General features: G+C 48.3%; 1 protein-coding gene across 8 annotated transcripts in view; it reads left to right on the top strand.

Annotated features, from left to right (window-relative positions):
* LOC104154097 (otoferlin) overlaps positions 1–22,108 on the top strand; it is a 119,304-nt gene that overhangs the window by 35,406 nt on the left and 61,790 nt on the right. For 5 of the 8 annotated variants that reach the window (XM_068936681.1, XM_068936678.1, XM_068936675.1 and 2 more), the window contains exons 4-6: positions 3,457–3,556; positions 9,124–9,335; positions 12,835–12,921. In XM_068936681.1, coding sequence (XP_068792782.1) covers positions 3,457–3,556; positions 9,124–9,335; positions 12,835–12,921 — 399 coding nt within the window. Of the gene's footprint in view, positions 1–3,456; positions 3,557–8,740; positions 9,004–9,123; positions 9,336–12,834; positions 12,922–22,108 lie in introns of those variants that run through there. The other 3 variants (XM_068936679.1, XM_068936676.1, XM_068936680.1) reach the window with 2 other exon arrangements.

The raw sequence follows: 22,108 nt of genomic DNA, 5'->3' as shown, positions 1-22,108 counted from the left end.
TAAAAGGAGAGGTGCAGGGATCTGGGTTTCTTTGGTCTGGTGATGAGGCAGCTCAGGGACCATCTAGCAACAACCTACAGCTACTTGAAGGGGAGTGTCAAAGATAACAGTAGTGACAGATGAAATACTAAGGGGCAATGAGCACAATCTGTGGCTTGGGACGTTCAGGCTGAACATTAGGAAAAAGTATTTTCCCAGGAGGGTGGTACAGTCCTGGGAAAGGTCAGCAACGAGGCTAGGGATCTCCATCCATGGAGGTTTTAAAGATGTGGCTAGATAAAGCCATGGGCAACCTCATCTAGAGTTGGTGATGGTCTTATCCAGCATAGGAAGTCCCTTCCAGACAACAGTTCTCTGATTCTGACATATTGACCCTTGGACAAAAAGATCTGTGGCCTGCTATGAGATCCCTAAGGAAAAATTCAGCTCAGTATTGATTTGTTGCTGAAACAGCAGCTGTGAATATTGGGCTGCAGGAGATTTCAAATGGGAAATGAAGATGTGTTCGGGCTGTGAGAAATGAGTGCAGGCAGATTCCTAACCCCTTGCAATTGCAAAATAAAGCAAGATAGCTTGAAACCATTTTAGAGCAAACTCTGAAGCTTAAATGGCAAGCAGAAATGCCCAAAGCTCTGGTAGTCTTACAGTTGCTTATCCTACCTCCCTCAGTCTGAGGGTACTGAAGTGGGGGGTTGATTGCAGTCTCATGTTAAGTATCCTGAAGTCAACTTTTCTAGAGCATTAAATTGTACAAAGGACAATTGTGTACTCTGGAGAAGGAGCATCCCCTGTCTTGAAACTACATCTCTTCCTTGAGGGATAACTCAATAAACCACAGCAAGCTAGGAGGGAGTTTAAGTCCAGGGTAAATTCTCCAGAAATCAGGTTAATTTCAGGTTCCTCCATTTCATTCTGCACTGCCCATCGTGCTAGTGAAGACTTCTCATGGCTGAGGTGTGTTCCCACTCATAGCCACATCTGCTGTTGCTGTATCTCTGCAAGATGCTTCCTGCTCCTTCAGCAGCCCACGCTCGGGCAAAATTCACCTATGGGCCAAAGGTACTTAGGTCCACTTGGATCTAAGTGAAGCAGTGGAGCTGTCACCAAACTTTAGCCTCTGCCTCATGAGCTGTGCAGCATTTCCAGAGGACTGCCTTTATATAATGTGCCACCTGCAAACAGGTTAAATACTGACTCCTACAAATACATATAAGAGTGAGCACTGCACAGGGCATTACCAGCTGCGCCTCACAATCCTACACAAACAAATCTAACTAGTCAGCAAGCATACTAAAATAACTTGATTTTAGAGCTCAGGTTACGAGAGTAAACCATACAAACCTGACTTCTCTGAAAAGCCACCTGCTGAAATCAAATCCAGCCATGAGCAGAGAACAGCCTTCCAGAGCCCTACGACAGAGTCTGAGACCAAATCTTGAGAAATAAAATGTTTCCAAAAACAACACAGGGCTGCTAGTCTTGCAAACAGAGAATCACATTATTTGGCAAACCCTGACATCCAGGCTGATACAGCATCCTTTTTCCCTGATGAGCCCATTCTGAAAGAAGATGTAGTAGGTCTCCCTGGGAGGTGATGATGCATTATTCATTTTGCATGAAGCACTGTGAAATACACAAAGAAAAGTTGTTCATGTTTGGTGGCCTGCACGGCATCTTGTGCACAGGGTTAAAAGAGCTTAATGCTAGGGTCTGCCTGTGCGCACAGCATGGGAGCTAAGGTGAAGGGGTGAACATCCTGCAGGGTGCTCGCCTGGTTGGTGAGCAGGAGCTGGGAAGGACCCCATACCTGTACAGGTCTGCTGTGGCTGGACTCCTTCACTTCTGAAGCATCACACGCAGCTGCAGCAAGCTAAAGCAGGGACCATTAGAGACCACTGCTGTAAAGAAGGATTCCTCTGCTGCTACAACTCAGATAGAGCTAGGCAAGTGGATGAGAAACAGTAACGTGTATAATTTTTTTCCCTCAGGGAGTTTATTAAGGTGTCACCCTCCGGGGCAGGTCATTTGGTCAGTGGTAATGGAGCAACTACACTGCACAGTCTGATTTCTGTTCTCTTATGAGTGGAACAGCCAAGGCAGTAATGTCTAATCCCCACATAACACAGTATAACACATAACCAGTGCAAGAAACGGCCGTTCCCTGTGGGTGGGGAAGGAGAAGGAGAGGGCTGGCAGAGGCAGGATGGAGATGACTCCAGCCGCTGTGTCAGTGAAAATTCCAGGGAGCTGTGCAGGGCTGAGCAGACCCTGCTTTTCCAGCCAGCCCCATGCTGTGGTTCAGAGGGTGACTCAAAGCATAACATGACAGCTTGAGAGTTGGGAAAGACATGGTCCATCCTCAGCTCTGCCACAGACTCTATGTGACATGGGGCAAGGCTGATAACCCTTGGGTCTCCAAGGTGCTCTGTCTCTCTGGAGGGCGATGAATGTAGACACAGCATCAAGTGTTTGGATTAAGCAGTGACAGAGACAGGACAGGAGCCTTCTATATACCCCAGCATAGCATTGTGAGTACTTATCTCTCTCTCTGAAGTGACATGTTGATAAATCAGCATTGCAATGAGTAAGTGATGCCCTAAGGTTTGCAAGGAAGTCATTTAATCAGCAACAGCTTTCTCCCTGACCCCAGCTAGAAGAACACTGCAAAATTATTCCTGGTGTGCCCTGTAATATCTTTGCTGTGGTCTGGGATTACAATGCTGGCAATAACTTGTAAGGCAGATCACATAAGGCAACAATTCACTGTTCCAGGGCTTTTGCTTTGCCAAAAGTCACTTGTTGATTCATAGCTGGCTCTTTTTTTCAGGCTGACTTAGCCCAGTCTGGGAAGGTCTCTTTGGTGGAACACCAGAACATGAAGAACATAAAGCCACAGCTCCTTGACAAGCTGTGAGCTGGCGAATAAGTAATGACTTCTATTAGAGAGCACCAGGCTTCTCTGCTCTCTGTGGCATCCTTTCTGGCCTTTAATTTAATGAATGTGGCTGCATTTAGCTGCACATGGTGCTGCACTCCCTGGTGGCTACAGCCGCACACTGCAGTGAGCCACAAAGAGCAATTAGAAGCCTACATCCTGCTAATTTTGGGGGAATTTAGGTGGTGGTCAGATGCTCGTGGGAGAACTGGCCATGCTGGTTGGAAGATGTCATATGTCTGCACCTCAGCCTCAGCATTCGTCCTGGTCCATGGCAGGAATCACCACTACCTGCAGCAGGTCCTGTGGGGTGTGAACCCTCTTCATCCATTTCTGAGCTGCAGCTCCTTGGCCCAGCACCAGTTCTACATCTCATGTCTACATCCTCACAAGGCCAATGGGAAGGGAAAACGCTCATACACCCTCTGTTGACTTGGCTAGCAAAGCCCTTTCCCAGTAGGAATGGATGCTGGTGGGGGCTCACAACAGCTCATTTGACCCTTCTCTTCTCTGCTCTATAGGCTCATTGGCACTTTCCGGATGGTCCTGCAGAAAGTGGTGGAGGAAGGGCAGCTAGAAGTGACAGACACACTCATAGATGACAATAATTCAGCCATTCAGGTAGGTCATGAGGAATACATGGCTACTGCTGCCTTTCAGTAAGTGGCCCATTTCTCTGGTTGTCTCTCTGCTGACTCTCTGAGGGAACAGTCACGTATGTGTCTGTGTGATGCACCTGAATCCCCAAATCCTCTTGCCTTTTCTCCATCCCATTACTCTTGGCCTGAAGGCCAAAGGCAGCTGGGACTTTTCTGTGGGTGGCACAGTAGAAGCTGGCTATACTGCACGCAGTGAGGAGACGAGAGCGTGGGGTAGGGGTGCAGACAGGAATGGGTCAGGCCTGCATGCCCTTAATGCTTGATTTGCATACAGATAAGGTGCAATTGTTTATGCACAGCTTGGAAATAGCCTGTCAAAGTCCTACTACGGGAGACCTGTGATAGCTCAGAGCACAACATGCTCTTCAGATCCCAGCAGAGAAGCTGAGCAACTGCTCTGTGTGTTCCCACTGCTCTTGCTCCTGAGCAATCCCGTGAGGGCTCTGCCCTAGCCTCTAGTATATTTAATCCTGACTCACCCCACATTGCCTCTAACGCCTACTAGACCCAGACAGCCTCTGCCCCCAAGCAACCCTCTCTTTTTGTGATGAAACTTGTGTGTGTCTGTTCCTGGCCAGTCCCATTCTGCCATGCCCCCTTCAGTACTACTGGTTATTTGAAATGATCTACACTTACAATGTTTGTCTCTGTCCCCTGGTAATACCTTTATCTGACCCCTACGGCTCATAGCAAATGAGCAATATCTCATACGGCAGCTGGCTGGCCTAAAGTCCTGTTCTTTATACTCGCAGGGAGAAGGTCAGGGTTAGGCATACCTGCAGGGAGACTCGTCTTGCAGACAGCCCTGCCCAAGTACCTGGGAAAGCAGCTGGCAGAGTGTCTTGTTTGCCATCAGCTGTGTGACATTGCTAACATGTGGCTTGGTGACTGTGTGGTCTCTGTTGGGAGCTTTGGCAAGGACAAGGCTTCCCACTCTGTTCAAGTCCTCACCCCTTGCCTGGAGCCCCCGATACCGAGGAAAAGATTCCCTATCTGCACATGAGCTGCTGTATAACTCAGTGTTTTTCAAATCTAGTTAGCACTTCTCATGGGAACTGTTTCCAATGGCAATTGAGTTTTATAACACACTTGGAAATACGGCTACTTCTAATCTTCTTGTATATCAAACCCCTGGTGTTTTCATTAAAAAAATAAAAACTCAAACAGCCCCTTCCTGCCCCTGCACACCAGCACTTTCCTGTTCCATCAAAAGCTTCTTCCTAGGCTCAGCATAAAAGAAATGTGCAATTGTATATAACCCTCTGTGCTAACAACAGGCAATTAGCAATGAAAAGACTAGTGGTTTCATTAGTAGGAGTCAGGAGATGACTTCTCCCGTCGGTAGAGAGGGAAGGAAACCAATAAAAGTACAAGGAATCTAGCTCTGAGGAGGGGGAAAAAATGCAGAAAATGCAGACCCAAGACGTGAAGATGATTTCAGGACCGGAGAAGATGTCCCCTGGTGAGATGTGCAAGCCCCTTCTGCTTGGTTTATCAGAAAGGAGACTGAGAAGTAGCCTGACTGAAGTCCATGGGAATCTCCTAGGGAAGAAAAATCCCATGTTTTCAAGACCCTTCAGCGTAGCAGGGAGGCACAGGAAAATCAATAGCTGGAAATTAAATCCAGTCAAGATCTTAATGCTGAGGAGAAAGGACCTTTAGAATGAACTAGCCTAGGACCAAGATCTGTATTTTCTGGTGTCCTGTAGCCTGGCCAGGAGCTTGGTGTATGTTGCACCGTACATCAGAGCAAATGATCTGTTATCCTTCACAAAGCTGTGCATGTCTAACTAGAGGAACCTGGAAGGCAAATGACCTTCCCCCAGCCCATACCTGATGTACTAGATAACCTGTGCTCATCACATCCCTTCTGAGGGTCTTGGGTTCCTCATCTGTAACATAGGGCCAAAAATACTGCTATGTCTTCTCTGTGTCATTACAGCTCTGCTGAGACTTTTGTCAGTTGGTATCTGCAGAATGCTCTGGAAAATGAAAATACTGCGAGTTGTGTATTGCTACAAAATTGGGGCAGCCCAGGGAACGCAGATTTTACAAGAGGGATCTCCCTTGGGTAACACAATAAATCCCCACATGTTCTCCACCTCCTCAAGCTGTACGCAGACACATGCACAAATCTTGGGTTTCTAGTACTTGCTTTGGGAATTAATGCCACATCCCTCTATTTCCCCTCCATTTCTGGGACACATTTCTGCATCTTAGCCCCAGATCACCCCTGCTTTACCTGGAGTTGGTAGATAAAGGTGAGTGTTTACAAACACTCTGTGCTTTTAGCAGGATTTTAGAGACCTTCTCCCATGCTGTATCCATAGCAACTTCAGGGACAGAGAGACAACTTGGCTTCATAAACTCTCTCTCCAAACCATGCTTTCCCAATCTTTGCTCCAGCAAGGTGGTTATTTCAGACTGAGGAAACCCCAGGAACAGAATCCAGAGGGCAACGCCTGGAGTATTTTGCGTGGAGAAATGTTAGTGGAGCTATACATCAGGAAGAGCTCCTGATGGGCAAGAGTCATCTCTACTAGAAAGGTGACCCACGTTCTCCTGGCCTTGAGAGCTGCTGTTTCTTTTATTGGGTGTAGGATTGGGCCACATCTGTTAAGGGGCTGTTGCAAGCGGAGAGAAGGCAGGGGCCTGAAGAATGAGTAGCCATTATTAAGAAGCAGAGATGGACAAGGATGGGAAGTCACTGCCCGCCAGCCAGGATAACTGCCCATCTGAACTCTGGGACCTTGGAGATGTGAAGGAAAAGGGTTTTGCTTGGAAGGAGCATGCCCCCCATGTTGAGCAAACTGGAAAAGAAGTTATATGCCAAGATTGCAAAAGAACCCTCAGAAGTAGGCAAGAAAGCAATGTCCTTCAATCCTCTCTCTACAAACTTTGCCTCCCTCAGATCCCTAAAACCTGTGGTTTTAAGGGCATGTTTCCTCGGCAACGGCACCTGAGCAAGATCTGGAGCTCTCTTGTGCCAGGTAGACACATCTTCAGTTTATCAAAATCACAGTGGAGGACAGGGAGGTGCACGCAGCGTATGGGGCAGGGTAATTCCTCTTGCTCCGTGCCTCCCCTTCCCCATTGATAACATGAGAAGAGCATCCAGGAGTCTTCTGATAAAGAGGAAATCTTTTTAACAAACATGAGAGCCTGCATTCACCCTTCCACATTACACGTCTATGTGACTTGGTGTTCGTGTGTGCTGCCATAGTCTGCAGAGACAGCAATCACCTCCGGAGGGTGATTCAGACCCTAAATGTGGGGACTGGCCCTGGACAACAGGCAGAGCCTAATGCCACGGGCTCCCGGGCATGTGAGCTGCTTTGCATGGAAATGTTTGTGCTGCTCACCCTTTTCCAGCTTTTGTCTGAAGATAGCACCAGCAATAACATCTAGGGGTTTGGAAGGGCTGTTTCTAAAAATGGGCATTTTCTGGCCAGAGAGGGAGATGTGTCTTTTCTTCACTGCAGGCATTTCTTGGAAAGTAATTTCCAGGCATAGCTTCATCGTTCTGTAATCAAACACAAAGAAAAGGTTGAAAATTGTTCTCCGTTTTCTGTGCTGACTGCACAACGTCACTGGCAGCTTTCAGCCACCTCTAATAACACTATTGATTGCCTTAGTAAAGCGTTTAAAAGATTCAGGAATTATAAAACCAGAAGGGATATTAGAAACAGGTAATCTGCCCTCGTACACTGGAGGCTCTGGGAAGTCTCAGAATTTATTACTATTTAAACTTGTGGAAAAGACAAATAACAATGATTTTAAAACATCCAGTGACAGGGGAATCCATCAGCCCTTAGTTAACCATTCTACCGGTTAATTTTCTTCACTATTTAAAATAAGTTTTGTTTACACTATGAATTTCTCTTGGTTTCAGCTTACAGCTGTTACTTCCCCCCAAACAAGTGACAGTTTTATTCAGCCCAAAACAAAATGTACCATTTTATTGGACCTATAACTTTCCATTTCTTTTTATAGGTTTTTTAACATTAAAATATTGTTAAACATGAGATTTCAAAATAAAGTATTTCACAACAGTCTTGAAGTGGTTTGAATATGTGAAAATTAATGGTTCAACACAGATCTTTTTCTCTCCTTTATATTTTCTTTTTAAAACTAGCCGAAACAGCTTGGTGAGGTCAGCACAGTGTGGCAAATCGTTTTGATTGACTCAAATTTCTATTTTGCACTACACAGAACAAAATCAATCAAAACCTTCCCCAAAGCTCTGTTTCCAACTGTGTTTGAGTCACTTCTTAACTTTCATTTGTTAAACGCACTAAATTCCTTGAGTTCATATCTCATATTTTCCAACCTTTCAAAATACCTGTGACAAACTGTGGTTAGACAGAGTCAGGATACTATGTCTCCTCTGAAAAACATAGATGAAAAAGAGAATATTTTTTGCAACTTTTCCTGCTCCTGGCTTGTTTGCCTTTTCATCACTTCTCAAAAGTTGACTCCTAAATGGATATTAATCATGAAAATTTCTGTATATCCAAAAATAGCCTTTAGTCACAGAGCTGGAAAGGAGCACTAACCCACCTTCCCCAAGGCAGGATCAATTCCACCCATTTCTCCCAGAGATGTATCTTACCTGCTCTTTAAAACCTTCTGTGACAATCACCCATTTTCCCTGGACAGTTGAGCCTGGTGCCAGGAAAGTTTTGCCCCTGCGTCTAAAATCAATCTCCTTTGCATCAGATATAACCTCTAATTTCTCAGTTGAAGCTGAATGGAGATGGGCACAGCCAGCCAAGTAGCAGCGCACGGCCCTGGCACTGGTTGATTTATTGCTATAGCAGCTGAAGGGAAGGAGTCTGGGAAACCACAGGGCTCCTTCAGCTGCCAAATGGGAGCAAGATGAGCTGCAGCGACCAGATTTGGCACCGCAGCCCTTGACAGCACTGCACAAATTCTTAACAAAATGATGCACCACAGGAGGGAAAAAAAAAAAAAGCACCAACATAAGTTGTCATCATCAGCTCTTGGTGCCTTCAACTGCTCGGTGGGAGCCTGGAGGAGGTGGTTTAATGCAACACAAGTTAGTGGGCTGGGCAGAGAGGTAATTCAGATATTACACTGTCAGATTTTCCTGCTTGCCCACATACAGGCAGGGCTGTGTCTGGAGTGTGGCTCTGCAGCTCAGGGGCCTTTCTTTGGTGTCACTCATATCTGATGCAGCTGTTCTGGGATGCACCAGCAACACCAGGAGTATGGGGTCCCTGAGCAGGAGAGAGGATGCAGTGCAGTCAGACCACTTCCTGAGGCCTCATTTCCAGCAGGATGGAGCTGGAGGTTTGCTCTCAGATACCACTGGGAGAGAAGAGACTTGGGGTGGTGAGGCAGCAGGGACCTCCAGCTCCAGCTCCAGCTCCAGCTTGTGATGTGCAGGTCAAACCAATTGATGCAACAGCCCCTCTTGCCTTTCAGGTCTTGGCAGGACCCGCCTTCCTCTCTGTGTTACATTGCGCTGCACTCATGGGCTGAACATGTCTTCGTTGTGTGTTGCAGACCAGCATCTCCATAGAGGTCAGGTACCAGGCCATGGACGGCACGGTGGGTGCGTGGAACGACAAAGAATTCCTGGAGATCCCGAGCCTCCAGTCAGAGGGGGACAGCAGGTATCCGTTAGAGACAGACAGCCTCCTCTCCGGCCACCGGCAGGGCTCGGCCATGTCTCCGAGCAAATCCAACCAGCAGTCTGCAGAGAGGAGCTTCAGGAGGTAATGTGAAAAATAAATGCTTGAAGGCATGTGATGGCAGATGAGCTGGGGAGGGGTTGACTGCAGGTCTGTTCTTGTCTTGGGGCCTGTGGGCTGGATTTGCTTTTCCAGCTGGACCAAGCCAGACTGTGCCTCAAGACACTACTCCTCTCTTGCAGAGGAATTATGCCTGAGAAAAAAATTAACTCAGCAATCTCCTTCCAGGTTTTCTTCCTCCTCCCTGTAAGTAATGCCTTATTTTAAGAAGAAGGGGGTCTGCCTCCCACACATATGGCGGTGTGCAGCATGCAGTGGAGGAGGTTGGATTTCGAATGTAATTAAGTACAGATTTAGAGAGGATTAAGGGTCTGGCTTTTGGCTCATATTGGATGGGATTAGAACCATTTGCAGATGTGTGGTGGGGTCTCGCACGTCGGAGGAGCTTGTGATACCACCAGGAGTCAGCTGCCTTTGGTGCAGAAGGATGGAGGTGTGCCACATGGGGTGGGTCCAGGGGAAAAGGACAGGTTGGCAACAAGGCCACACCACTGCGGTTGTTCCTGGGGTAGAAGGTCACAGTGCCTCTGACAGGTGACCATTTTCTGGGGGGCATTACAAGTGCTCACATTGCATGGCAAGGCAAAGGGCATGGCAAAGGCTGGAAGAGAAACCACAGAGACTGTGGCACAAAGGAGGGGATGAGCCCTTGCAACTTCCTTTAAACATTAATCCTGGAACAGGAGCGCTGAATTTCTCAAAGATATTTGCAAAGCTTCCTCCACAGTGGTCTACTGGGACCTCTGTACCCCACCAGGCTTAAATGAAATCACATACCAAACCCAATGCCTGAGCATGAAAGCTGTGTTTGGATTAGCTGAGAGGCCCTTTATGCTGCGATGGCAGGTGGAGACACCGCCAGTCCCCCTAAGGGATGCTGTCACCAGGTTTCTATCAATTTAAGGATCCTTAGCATCATCTTCGTGTCTTCTAAGCTCATGGGACGTTACACCAGATGGAAACAAGATAAGAGAATGTCTTCTTCCATATCCTGACATAGAGCTGCTGTAACCATTTGCAAACCCTGCCTATGGACTTGGATGGGTGGACAGGGCTCAGGACTGGGAAAGCTGCAATTGGCTGCCCATCAGGATGATGTGCAAATTGGGACCAGTTCTGCCATAAACTGTTTCTTATGGGTGCTCAGGTCTCAGTGTAGAGGAACAAACACCAGCCATAAGGCCAGGATGGACACTGAGGCCAGAGCACTGCAAATACAGTGAGGCTGGGCCAGATTCAGCCCATCCCATCACAGGTGCTCTGAATCTGGTGCTCAAATCGTCTCCTAGCTCATCAGATAACAGAACAGCTTTGCAAGTATAAAATCACTTGTGCATAAATATATTGGGGTGGTGGGCTGCTAAGACAGATTTTCAGGCTGCTTTCCAAAGTTTATGTAGTTGTGTTGTTTGTGGCATCGAGTTTTCTGTCTAACTCCACTCCAGTAGCTCTTGTAGCCATTGACCTCTTTCAGCTGGAAGAGTAGAGACCTCAAAGTTCTGAACACGTTAGAAGTCATATGGAAACAGATGACCTGGTAGAGGAGAGAGTCTGTAAATGAGGAAAACACTGCTGTGTGTACTTAGCCCTGGTCAGGCATTTGCTCTGCCCTGGCTGGCTTTCCTGAGGCTGTTGCAAAATGGCCAAATGCCCCACGATCTTTCCTGCAGCCTCTGGGAGCAGAAGAGGACAATGACATTCGCAGGCCCTGCCTGCCTGCTGACAGATGTGATGGGCTGGACAGGCCGTGTGCCCAGGGGACTCAGGCAAGGTATCACAGCTGGGGCCTCAGATCACCCAAAAATCTCCCGAGACCAGCACAGCCTCTGCTGAGGATTGCAGTCAAACTGCTTGCAAGCAGCTGGTGCGGACCTTCCCTTGGACTCTCCAAAGGTAGACAACCCTTGCCTTAGCAAATCTACATGGGAGCCCAGCCTAGAGATGTAAATCCAGACATGTCCACAGGATTCAGCTGTGTTTTTTAAAGGCATTTGCATCTCAGGAGCTGCTGCAGCCACATATCTCCCAGTCTGGGTTTATGTGCTTTCGTGCTTCGGTGGTATTTGCTTTCTGTCTGTGCTTAGCATTTTATTGTGGCCACATAAGGGCAACATTTCTTTTTCCCCACAGTGCGAGTCTGAGGGAAGATATCCCCAGTCACTCACATATCTCCTAGGCAGTTAATTAACTGTGTGAATTGGGCTGAAACATGTGAATTTTCAGGCAGATTGAAAATGCAGATTCATTTCCCAGCTCAGTGGACTGTGATGTTGCCAAACAGGGAAGGTGCTAAAGGTCTTAAAAGGAGGATCACATGGCAGTTTACTAGGCACAGCCCCATTCACAGAGACATCCCATAGCAGGGTCAAATCCTTCCAGGACCCCCTAGCATCTGTCCTTCTGGCACAGTGGGATTCAATCTGCCTGTTAGCCCTATATCTTAGGAAATCAGCATCCTATCTGCACTGCATGGACTTTCAAGATGTGATGTGACTCTGATCACTTTATGCATGCTGAAGATCTAATTAACCCTGTCAGTAGAGTTGCGTGGCAGATACTTCACCTGTGGCAGACACCTGCAGTTGGTCAGATGAATTGTTCTTAAAGGCTGGATCTCCAGGGACTGCAAAGTAAGATGACCAACTCCCTTGGAGGCCACAGTTGGCCTGACAGATCCCACCCTGGTGCACTTTTCTAAGACAAAGCATGCGGTTTGCTGAGCACTCCCATCTGTCTGCACTGATGCACGTTGTGGCTGAAGGTCACTCAGCTGCACTTTGTGCTGGCTGCATTGGACAGTGCTGACCCAAAGGGCTTTTTGAGGTGGGTTTGTATGCAGTCAGTAAAAAATGCTTCCCAGTGAGGAGTGAAAGCAAACGCAACAGTTTATAAACAGGCATCAGGCATATTTGGAAGTTCAATTCCACTGTGGCACTAATCCTCATGCTGGATTTCCTCCACAGGTCAGTCCTCTTAGCAGATGTGAGAGTGGTTCTTGATGGTCACAGTAAAGCAAAAGTCTCTTGATATTTGGCTTCAGTTTCTCCTTCAGTTCCACAATGCTTAAAAATAATGTAAGCGAGCTAATAAACAAACGCTTTTTAGGGAGAGCAGGAAGGAGCATCTCTTAACAGACACCCAAAAAGAGCAAGACATGCTATTTTAACTATCCCAAGCAAGTGGGGCACATGAAAAATTGCGCTAAAGCTCAGAGATGTCCTAGGGTTTTGCCTGCTGCCTTTGCTTTGAGGAAACTCCCCGTGTCCTCTGGTTTGGAGACTTGTCGCACAGCAGATCGTTTTGAGTGCAGTGGGTCTGGCAGGCTTCACTGCATCTTGCTGTCCTCCACTCACCCTTGCCACCCCCAAGGGCCATGGCTGTTAACGTCGCCACCATTAATGTTACGAATATTGAGGAGGCAAAGCCAAAAGGTCTAATATTTTCTGTGTCACCACCCTCGCAGGATGGAAGAGGACGAGATGTATTACCACAGTGAAGATGAGCTTCTGGGAGAGGGGGACACTCTTAGCCAGGGATCCCTCAACATGAGGTAGGGAGCCAGCCAACATCAACTTGTGCTGGTGGCAGTGGGTTTTGCAGTGCTGTGTTGCTCCTGCCATGTCCCTGTGCACAAGCATTGCCCCTGGCTTCCCATTTCTCAGCTGCAAGAGAGCTAGGAGGGAGCAGTGATGAAGCTGCTGTTAAAGCACCCTTGCAAGGATACTCAGCCCCAGGGAGAGGTGCTGGGATCCAGGATGGAGAAAAAGCTTTGGGATGAGGCTGCAGTCAGGGTGCTCTCTTTTCTGTGAGGCCTCCTTCCTTCTCCAGGTCCCACCACCTACCAGGCACAGTTGTCCCCAGATTCAGAGGTCAGTCATGGCCAGTGTGTGGTGAAGAGCCCTTTGATATCACAACCTGGCTATGGGGGCATTGGAACCAGGGACTCCTGAGGTGTTGGAGATCAGAGGGGCAGGTGATGAGCTAAGGACTGGGGTGAGCCCAAACTCACCACTGCCTCCAAGTCTCCCCGGGTTAACTGATGGTGAGGCCAAGGGCCAGGTGCCTGTGGGAGGTCTCCCGAGGCCTTGCTGGGATTTCTCCTGCCCTCCGGGGCTGTCAGCATCAGCCCTGGCTACAAAGAAAGTTGTCAGTCAAGGCTGTCAAACTGGTCACTCCATCTGATTATGCACCCTCACAAATTCATTAAATGGGTTTCTCTTCCATTGGTCTGCTGAGGAAGCACATGCACACCGGTCCAGCTCATGGCTCTTGCAAGGTTGGATGGCCCTCCTTTAAATTCTTGCCTCATATGATTCCTAGCTTTCCTGGGGAAAGTGTCTCCATTTCCAGACCTGTTCTCCCCTCTGCAATAGCCCATGTCTGCACACAGACAGGGTCCTTCCCTTCCTGTGATATGCATGAGGATTTGACTCTTTGCAGTGGCTTTCTCTGCAGTGCAGTGCTGTGAATTTGTTTCCCCACCATGTGCCAGATAAAATTTTGGGAGGAATTGCACCAAAGAAAAATTCAGGTAAAATACAGGGACCAACCTGATGCTTCTGAGAGCTACCTGGCACTGTGTGAGCCGTCACTCCTTGCTTTGCACAGATTCTCCCGGTGCAATGCTGTCCACCTCCTGTGGTGCAAGGGCAGGACAGCACTGCTGGGCTCCAGGGACTGGAGTGGGCAGCCCTGCTGGGCTGGGTTGTGGCACACAAGCCTGTATCTTTGGACATGGTCAAACAAAGGAAGCCAGAGCATTAAGTTCAAATCCAGGGACAGCTCCCACTTTGCCATTGCGGGCTGGGTGAGTCACTTTAGGATGAGCTGCCCTTCCTTTTGGCATAGGACACTCAACAGGCAAGTTCCTGGAAAGTCAGGGTGAGGCACCTTGTAAGGGTAGGGGGAGAGAAATTCTGTGTCTCCATAGCCTGTTTCCATCATCTGTGTCCTCTTGGAGAGGGGCTTTAAATCTGACTGAAGGCAATGGAAGTATTTCCCTTGATTTCCACAGGCTTTCCATCAGTGTCATCTCCATTACACAGCTGTTTACCTCCTCCCCTGGCTCGTTAGGGATATTATTTTCTTATTCAGCTTATTTCCTTTCCTGAGGGGACGTGGAGAGTGGGAAACAAACAGACCTGGAAATGGGAAAAGCAGCATCAACAGCAAGGGATATATAAATAGTGCTATACTTGCCAACAACTTCTTAGCCAGTCGCTTGCAATCTTGCTATAGAGAAGTGCCAGCAGTACTGGAAAGTTGCATGTTGGAAACCTGTGCTGGCAGGGGGGATTATATCAGAATTAATTGCAGCCAGCCTCAGTCTCTGTGCTGTCAAAGACACACACCTCAGAGGAAAATACCATATTTGCTCTTGTAACTTCTCCATGCCTGGAGCAATGATTTCAATTCATCCAGCACTGAAAGACTTGAGTAGGTCTTAGAAAACATGAGGTACACGCTCTAGTTTTTTGGACAAAATCTTGGGTGAGGGAATGAGATGGGGGAGACACAATTGTTACCGGGTAAATAGTCCAAATGAAAGCACAGATGAGGCAAGGGGCCTGGGATACCAAAAAAAAAACAGCAAAAAAATGTAACCACAGTCAAGATTCAGTATTTCAGTGACAGAGGTTCCCAAACCCCTTGGCCCTGCTGGGCAGGTGTTAAGGAATGGCCCCACTGCAGCACTGCAAAGGGGGTTATGGTTTGACACTGCAAAGTGGTCAGAGGAAAAACTTGCTCACCCTGTTGCCACCTTTCTGCTCTGATGCACGCAGTGCTTCGATGACCCCTGTACTGCCAACACAACTGTTTGTGTGGCCTAGCCAAGAGCCAGATCAGAGGACAGGTGCACTTGGAAAAACAGTCCTGCAATAAATAAATAATGATTCTGAGCTTTTATTGTTTGTTTTCCAAAACTGGATTGCTCCCCCGGTTCACTTCACAGTGGGATCACACACCCACCAGAGGAGCTGGCTCCAAGGAGTGAAGGGTGGGAAAGGCTGTTAAAACCTGACACCACCATTTCTCTTGAGCCATAGCTTGGATTCAGACTTTGCAGTTTTGTATATAAGTTAACACCTATGTGTGAGCAGATGTGAAGGACTGACTATGGCGCTACTGGAGAGAGTCCAGCGGAGGGCTACCAAGATGATGAGGGGACTGGAGCACCTCTCCTATGAAGAAAGGCTGAGAGAGCTGGGCCTGTTCAGCCTGGAGAAGAGAAGACTGAGAGGCGATCTCATCAACGTGTACAAGTATCTGAAGGGGGAGTGTCAAAAGGATCAGGCCAGCCTCTTCTCCGTGGTGCCCAGCAACAGGACAAGAGGCAACGGGCAGAAACTGAAACACAGGAAGTTCCATCTAAACCTGAAAAAAAACTTCTCGACTGTGAGGGTGACAGAGCATTAGAACAGGTTGCCCAGAGAGGTAGTGGAGTCTCCTTCACTGGAGATATTCAAAAGCCATCTGGATGTGATCCTGGGCAATATGCTCTAGAGGACTCTGCTTGAGCAGGGGGGTTGGACTAGATGATCTCCAGAGGCCCCTTCCAACCTAAACAATTCTGTGATTCTGTGACTAGGTTAGTAGCTAGGGTCATCTACGCCTGATGGCTTAGAAGTTGCGAGGTCCTAGGGTCCAGAGGGTGTAGGAGCAGCCCAAGGAGGTTATCAGTCATAGGTCATGCTGGTAACACAGATAAATCCGGATTGAGCTCTCATATAGAAGTTATAAACCTTCATTTCTCTGGGTATGTTCTCCAGCTGCTGATCCTGCCTGGCATGGCCATGCAGGGAGCCTGAGCCAGTGTGCAAAAGACAGCAAAGACTCCCAGTGCCCTGCATTTGCCCTCAGTGAAGCAGATGAGCTGATGGGCTAATTTAAAGTCAATTTAGGGCTCTCTGTTGACCCTGCTGGAGCCAAGGGCTCCTTCTGAATAATGAGGCCAGAGACAGGAGCCGAACCTTGATCATCCACCCTGGGACACTGGGGCAGGGCCACCCCCAGGGCAGTTTGGATGGGCTCTGGATGGGAGGGGAGGGTTTCCCAGCCTGACTGGGTAGAGCACTGGGAGAGATGGAGTCAAGGATTACTGAGGATGTGAGCAGAAAGCCAGAGAGAGGGAGACTGCAGCAGCTGAGAAAATATAACTACAGGAGGCAGATTTTTCACGGATAACAGGGCTGGATGCATCCATGCAAGCTTGCAGCCAGAAGGGGTAGATGCAGGGAAACACTGCCTCATCCCATCCCATCCCTGGGAGGATACTCTGGAATAGGGAGGGGGGGTCAGGTCCCCATCCCATGCAAAGCCACCCAAGGGTCCTTCTGCAGGCAGATTGCAGCAGCTCCAAAGTTGTTGAAAGCATCTGACAATTGACTATATATTTCATTGTGCTCCCTGGGTGCTGGAGGGATTCTTTACATAGCAGGACACAAAGCTCCTGGAAAAGTCTGAGGCGTTGTGCAGAGCTGCACCTGGCTCAGTCTATAGCAAACCTGTCTTGGTCTTTTACTGTGAATCAGGAAGGAAGGAAGGAAGGAAGGAAGAAAGAAAGAAAATATGTCGTTTCACATTCAAACTTTTAGAAAGAATCAAAAGGCATTTTGATGTGAACCATCCTTTTGAATCAAGAGAAAGGAGTCACTTTATTTTAAATATTTTTTGTTAATAAGAACAAAATTGTCCTGGCTCCTTTGAAATGTCTGTTCACTTCCTCCATTGACAGATTCCAGAGCCAAGAAAGAATCGCACCAAAAACAGTAAATATATATATATATATTTCAATGTTGTCAAATCTGTGTTTGACAACATGCATATGCAGCCCACTGTGGCTGGGAAGGGTTTCTGCTGGGCCACCTCCTGGCTGTCCTCACCCACATCCCTCAGTTCCCTTCCCTGGGGCCATGCCAGGTGGATCACAGACCAGAGCATGTCCCTGGGATCTCCTTCCTCCAGCCCAAGGGAGCTGCGTAGACTCTCATACCTGCTTAGAAGAGAGGTAGTTTGCTTCAGGGCAACTGGACCTGGGCTCAGGAGCAGACACAGAGTAAGCAGGAAGGAAAAGGACAGAGGGAAAAGGAATGAAGGAGGCTTGGCTGTTTCCCGACTCTCCAAAGGCTGGCCCTTCAGTGTCTGTAATCTGTGCCCTGACAGCTTTGCAGAGGGCAGTTCTGAAACCTTGAAATGGCAGCATCAACTATGATATCCTTAGGCTGCCACTGGATGTGAAAATCCCCTTTCTGTCCCCTGAACGTCACCGGAGCAGGGTAAGAGATCATAGGCCAAGCCAGCCCACAGCCTATGTCACCAGAACCAGGGGAACTGGATCCATTTGCATTCAGCAAAGGGTCTGCAAGCTTTATTCGATCCAGCTCTTGCAGGGCCAGGCGAATGTCTCTGCACCAGGTTCCCACTGCTCGGATGACCAGCATTTGCTGTTGTTAGGCATTTCCTGCCTGTTGGATAAAGGACAGCTGACTGCATGATCAAAGCCCTACCAAAGCTGAAATCCAGTGGTAAATCTCTGCTGGCCTGACAGCTTTCAGTTTTGACTGCTGGTCTGGTCCCACATGGGCTGCCTCTGTGTTTTTCACGTGCTTTTTGGGTGACTGGCAAAACTGGCAGCCAGCTGGAGAAGAGATAGGTAAAACTCAGCTGATATAAATGAGGAGGAGAGAAGCAATTACAGCACCAGCTGAAAAAGCCTCCAGTAAAATGTTCTTGCACATTGCAGAGCAATGTAAAGTGATGCAGTTTGGGGAGAAACAGTCCTGACTCCATGCACACTGTTTTGGGCTCTGGCATGGCGCTTACTCTGCAGGAGGGATCTGGTTTCTGCAAACAGCAGCTCTGCATGCAGGAACAGCTGAGAAAGTAAGCTGCATATTGGGAACAGCTGGGAAAGGAGTAGAAAGCAAACAGAGACCTTGTTCTGGTACTAAATCTATGGTTTAACTGTTGCTTAACTGGAATGTGCAGTTCCTATCTCTGCTCCTTGGAGAGGATGAAGTGGGACTGGGAAGGGCACCAAGGAAGATGGCAAGGGGGCTAAGAAACATGAGCAGTTTCTGTCTGAGGACTGACTACACAGCTTTGGACTCTCTAGCCTGGAAAGAGAAAAATTGAGGAGTATAATGAAGGTCTCTGTGCTCCTGAGTAACCTGGAAAAGATGAACAGGGCATAACTGCCCACCAATACAAGAATTAAGGCCATCAAATCACAGAATCAGAATCACAGAATCGTTTAGGTTGGAAGGGGCCTCTGGAGATCATCTAGTCCAACCTCCCTGCTCAAGCAGGGTCACCTAGAGCATATTGCCCAGGATCACGTCCAGACGGCTTTTGAATATCTCCAGCGAAGGAGACTCCACCACCTCTCTGGGCAACCTGTGCCAATGCTCTGTCACCCTCACAGTGAAGAAGTTTTTTCTCAGGTTCAGATGGAACTTCCTGTGGTTCAGTTTCTGCCCATTGCCTCTTGTCCTGTTGCTGGGCACCACGGAGAAGAGGCTGGCCTCATCCTCTTGACACTCCCCCTTCAGATACTTGTACACGTTGATGAGATCCCCTCTCAATCTTCTCTTCTCCAGGCTGAACAGGCCCAGCTCTTGCAGTCTTTCTTCATAGGAGAGATGCTCCAGCCCTCTAATCATCTTGGTAGCCCTCCGCTGGACTCTCTCCAGGAGTGCCATGTCTCTCTTGTACTGGGGAGCCCAGAACTGGACACAGTACTCCAGGTGAGGCCTCACCAGGGCTGAATAGAGGGGCAGGATCACCTCCCTCGACCTGCTGGCAACACTCTGCCTAATGCACCCTAGGATCCCATTGGCCTTCTTGGCCACAAGGGCACACTGCTGGCTCATGTTTAACTTGTTGTCCACCAGCACTCCCAGGTCCTTCTCGGCAGAGCTACTTTCCAACAGGTCAGTCCCCAGCCTGTACTGGTGCATGGGAAATGAAATTAGTTACGTAGCAGGCACAAAAAGACTGCAGTTAAACTCTGGAACTCCCCACCGCGATGCTGAGAAGGTTAAACCTGGCACAGGGAGTACCACGGCATGCTCTCCTTGACCTTATACCTGTTTAGGGCGTCCCCTTGGCCAGTGCTGGTTTGGATGCTGGAAGACGTGTCTTGGTCTGACATCAGGCAGCCTTGCATTCTCCCCCTTGATTGCAGGGTACCTGCATGTGTGTTTTATCCTTATGTGTCACAATGTGTCTGCAGTCTCACAGACACAGGCACCTGTGTGATCTTACAGCTTTCCACCTGCAGATTGCAATGTGCTTTGCAAGGGAGGGCAGGAGCATTTCTCCATTTTACAGCACTGGTAGAGTCATCTCTGAGGTGAGGTGGCTTCTGCAGACAGAGCTGGGAGCAGAAATCACTTGGACCAGTGCTGATAAAACCATCAAAGCTCAGTTCCCAAACCCCTTCTAATGGTACCAAATACCCTTGACAGTGATACGCAAGTGTGTGCAGGATGGAGCCAGAGTTTGCAAGCTGTGGTAATGTCTGTATTCATTGGCCTCGTGTTTCTGTTGGGGAGGGATGTGGCATGCTTTGGGGTAGCTCCAGGAGCCCGAGCGTTCCAGTCACTGGAATAGAGCCATGCGCCATTGTAATGCCTAACGCTGTTTGCTACCCACCGAGGCAGTTTTTCTCTTTGAGCAAATTCACCCCAAGCAGAAGGGAGACCTTGCTGCTCCATAGCTGTCTCTCCTTTGCTGCTGTATTGACTTCCTGATCCTTCCAGAAAATCTCATGCCATTTATAGTATTACCACTGAAATGTCAAACCCCACTAAAGGGGAACCCACAAAACCCAAGCCCACTCATAGCACAGCTAATAAGGGAGGAAGGAGGTCAGGGTGGAGGAAGGCAGTTCACTACCATTCTAATGTGGAGCTTGATCAGCCAAATAGCCAAAGAAAAGCCAGATTGCCTCATGCATGCACCCTGCAGGTGCAGAGGAGAGTGGCATTGGTGGTAGAGGTAGGGTCAGGTCCTGACAACTCCTCTGTCCCTGACTTGAAATGGTGGAAATTGGAAGAAGACCTCAGTGGAGGAGCATGGTGGCTGTGAGTTTTCAGACATGCATGGAGTGGTTTGCTGTGCTGGTGTGTTCTGAAGTTATTTTTGCATTGAAGCAAAGCATCCTGTTTTTAACTTGTTGAGGCAATGGAAGAGCCCTGTAAATTCGTGTCACAGTGTTTTTTTTCCCTCTGTCTCTGTAAATGCCCTAGCCTTGGAGATGATGCAGAAGACGACCAGAACACTAGGTAAATACCCACACCAGTCCTGCTCAGATGGTGGCCTTGAAATCTTGGCTCTGCAATGCTGAGACGCATTTGAAGTCTTGCTCTCTGAAGACTAATTTCTGAAATTTGGACGTAAATGTTTGAACTTAGAGGCCATATCCATCTGGTCTAGTTTCAGGCATTTCATCAAGGCTCATAAGTTAGCCTGCTCATGCTAGGCAGCATCTGTACTATCAAGCAAACTAGGGCCAGGGCACGAACAGTAGCATAATCCCATTTGTTAAGTAGCTAGCATGGTTCCTGGCACAGTTTTGGGTCAGGCCAGAGGGAGGACCCTCTCAGAATATGTCTGGGACAGTTTACGATAGCACTGGGCAGGGACTATCCCCAACAGTTTGGATGCCAGAGGGAATTCAGAGGGAAGTTTGGAGGGAAGAGACTTTATGGGCACAAGCTGTGCTGGACCCATTGGCCTTGTGGCCAGAGAATGAGCCCTGGACCATTTTATTTATGAATATAGACATATCCTTAGATTCCCTCTGTCGCTGGTGCAGAGAGACAGAAGTGATCCCAGAAGTGATTAAGGGAGAGTGTGCACCCCCCTGGCCTGCCCAAAGTTCAGCGGGACAGGGCCGTGCATGTCATGGCAACCTACCTCCTCGAAACAGATCCCAGGAAACATCACCTGATAGCTGTTGACCTTGAAATATTCATGGGCGAGACGGAGCTCTGCTGCCGAAAACAATCTGGTCACCGTGAATTATTGATCGTGCCTTTTCTTGTGTGTGTTCAATGGATCCTGGATATGTTGGGCTTGTTGAACCCTCCGCCTACCACTAAATGTACCCATGGGTCACTTGCTCCAAAGCTGAGGTCATTGCCAGGCACCAGCAATGAACTCTGTGAGGAAAAGGCATGTGAAGGGAGCTGCTGTGGCTGTACAGAGGTGGAGATTAGCACCATCCTACCTAGGCCTAGGAAGCTTACCCAGGGTCTTCACTATGACCCCAATATTCCTATGTTGCCCCTCTAGTCAAAGGAAAGAGAGGAACCTCCCAAGGGCCATTTACCCATGTAGAATCTGACTCAGGCTTGGGATGTGTGTGTCTCCATCCTTGGATGTCATGGAAGATCAGTGCAAACAGGTTCCTAAGTGTCCAAATAGGTAAGCAGGTTCTGAAATTGCTATCTCAGGTGTCTCATTTGGATCCACATCTCAGGAATGTCACACACCAGACCAGTGCCTCCATCAGTATAGTCACTCTGTGCAGCTAAGCCTGGACTCAGCGCTGAGCAACAGAGACATCCAAAAGGGTGAATCTGAATCAGGCAGATCTGGGGTCATTTTCAGCCTGAGCAAGCAAGAGAGCCAAATGATCTCCCAAAAGCTGTCAGTCCCTGCCAAGTTTCCCCTATTGTTTTTGTAACCCTGTAATGTACCATTAAATTGGTAGGAAAAATGCATCCTGA

Source organism: Struthio camelus, chromosome 3 (genome assembly GCF_040807025.1).
Source record: "Struthio camelus isolate bStrCam1 chromosome 3, bStrCam1.hap1, whole genome shotgun sequence".
Taxonomy (NCBI): Eukaryota; Metazoa; Chordata; class Aves; order Struthioniformes; family Struthionidae; genus Struthio; species Struthio camelus.
Note: the sequence above shows the minus strand (reverse complement) of the source record. Positions and strands in the feature narration are given on the sequence as shown.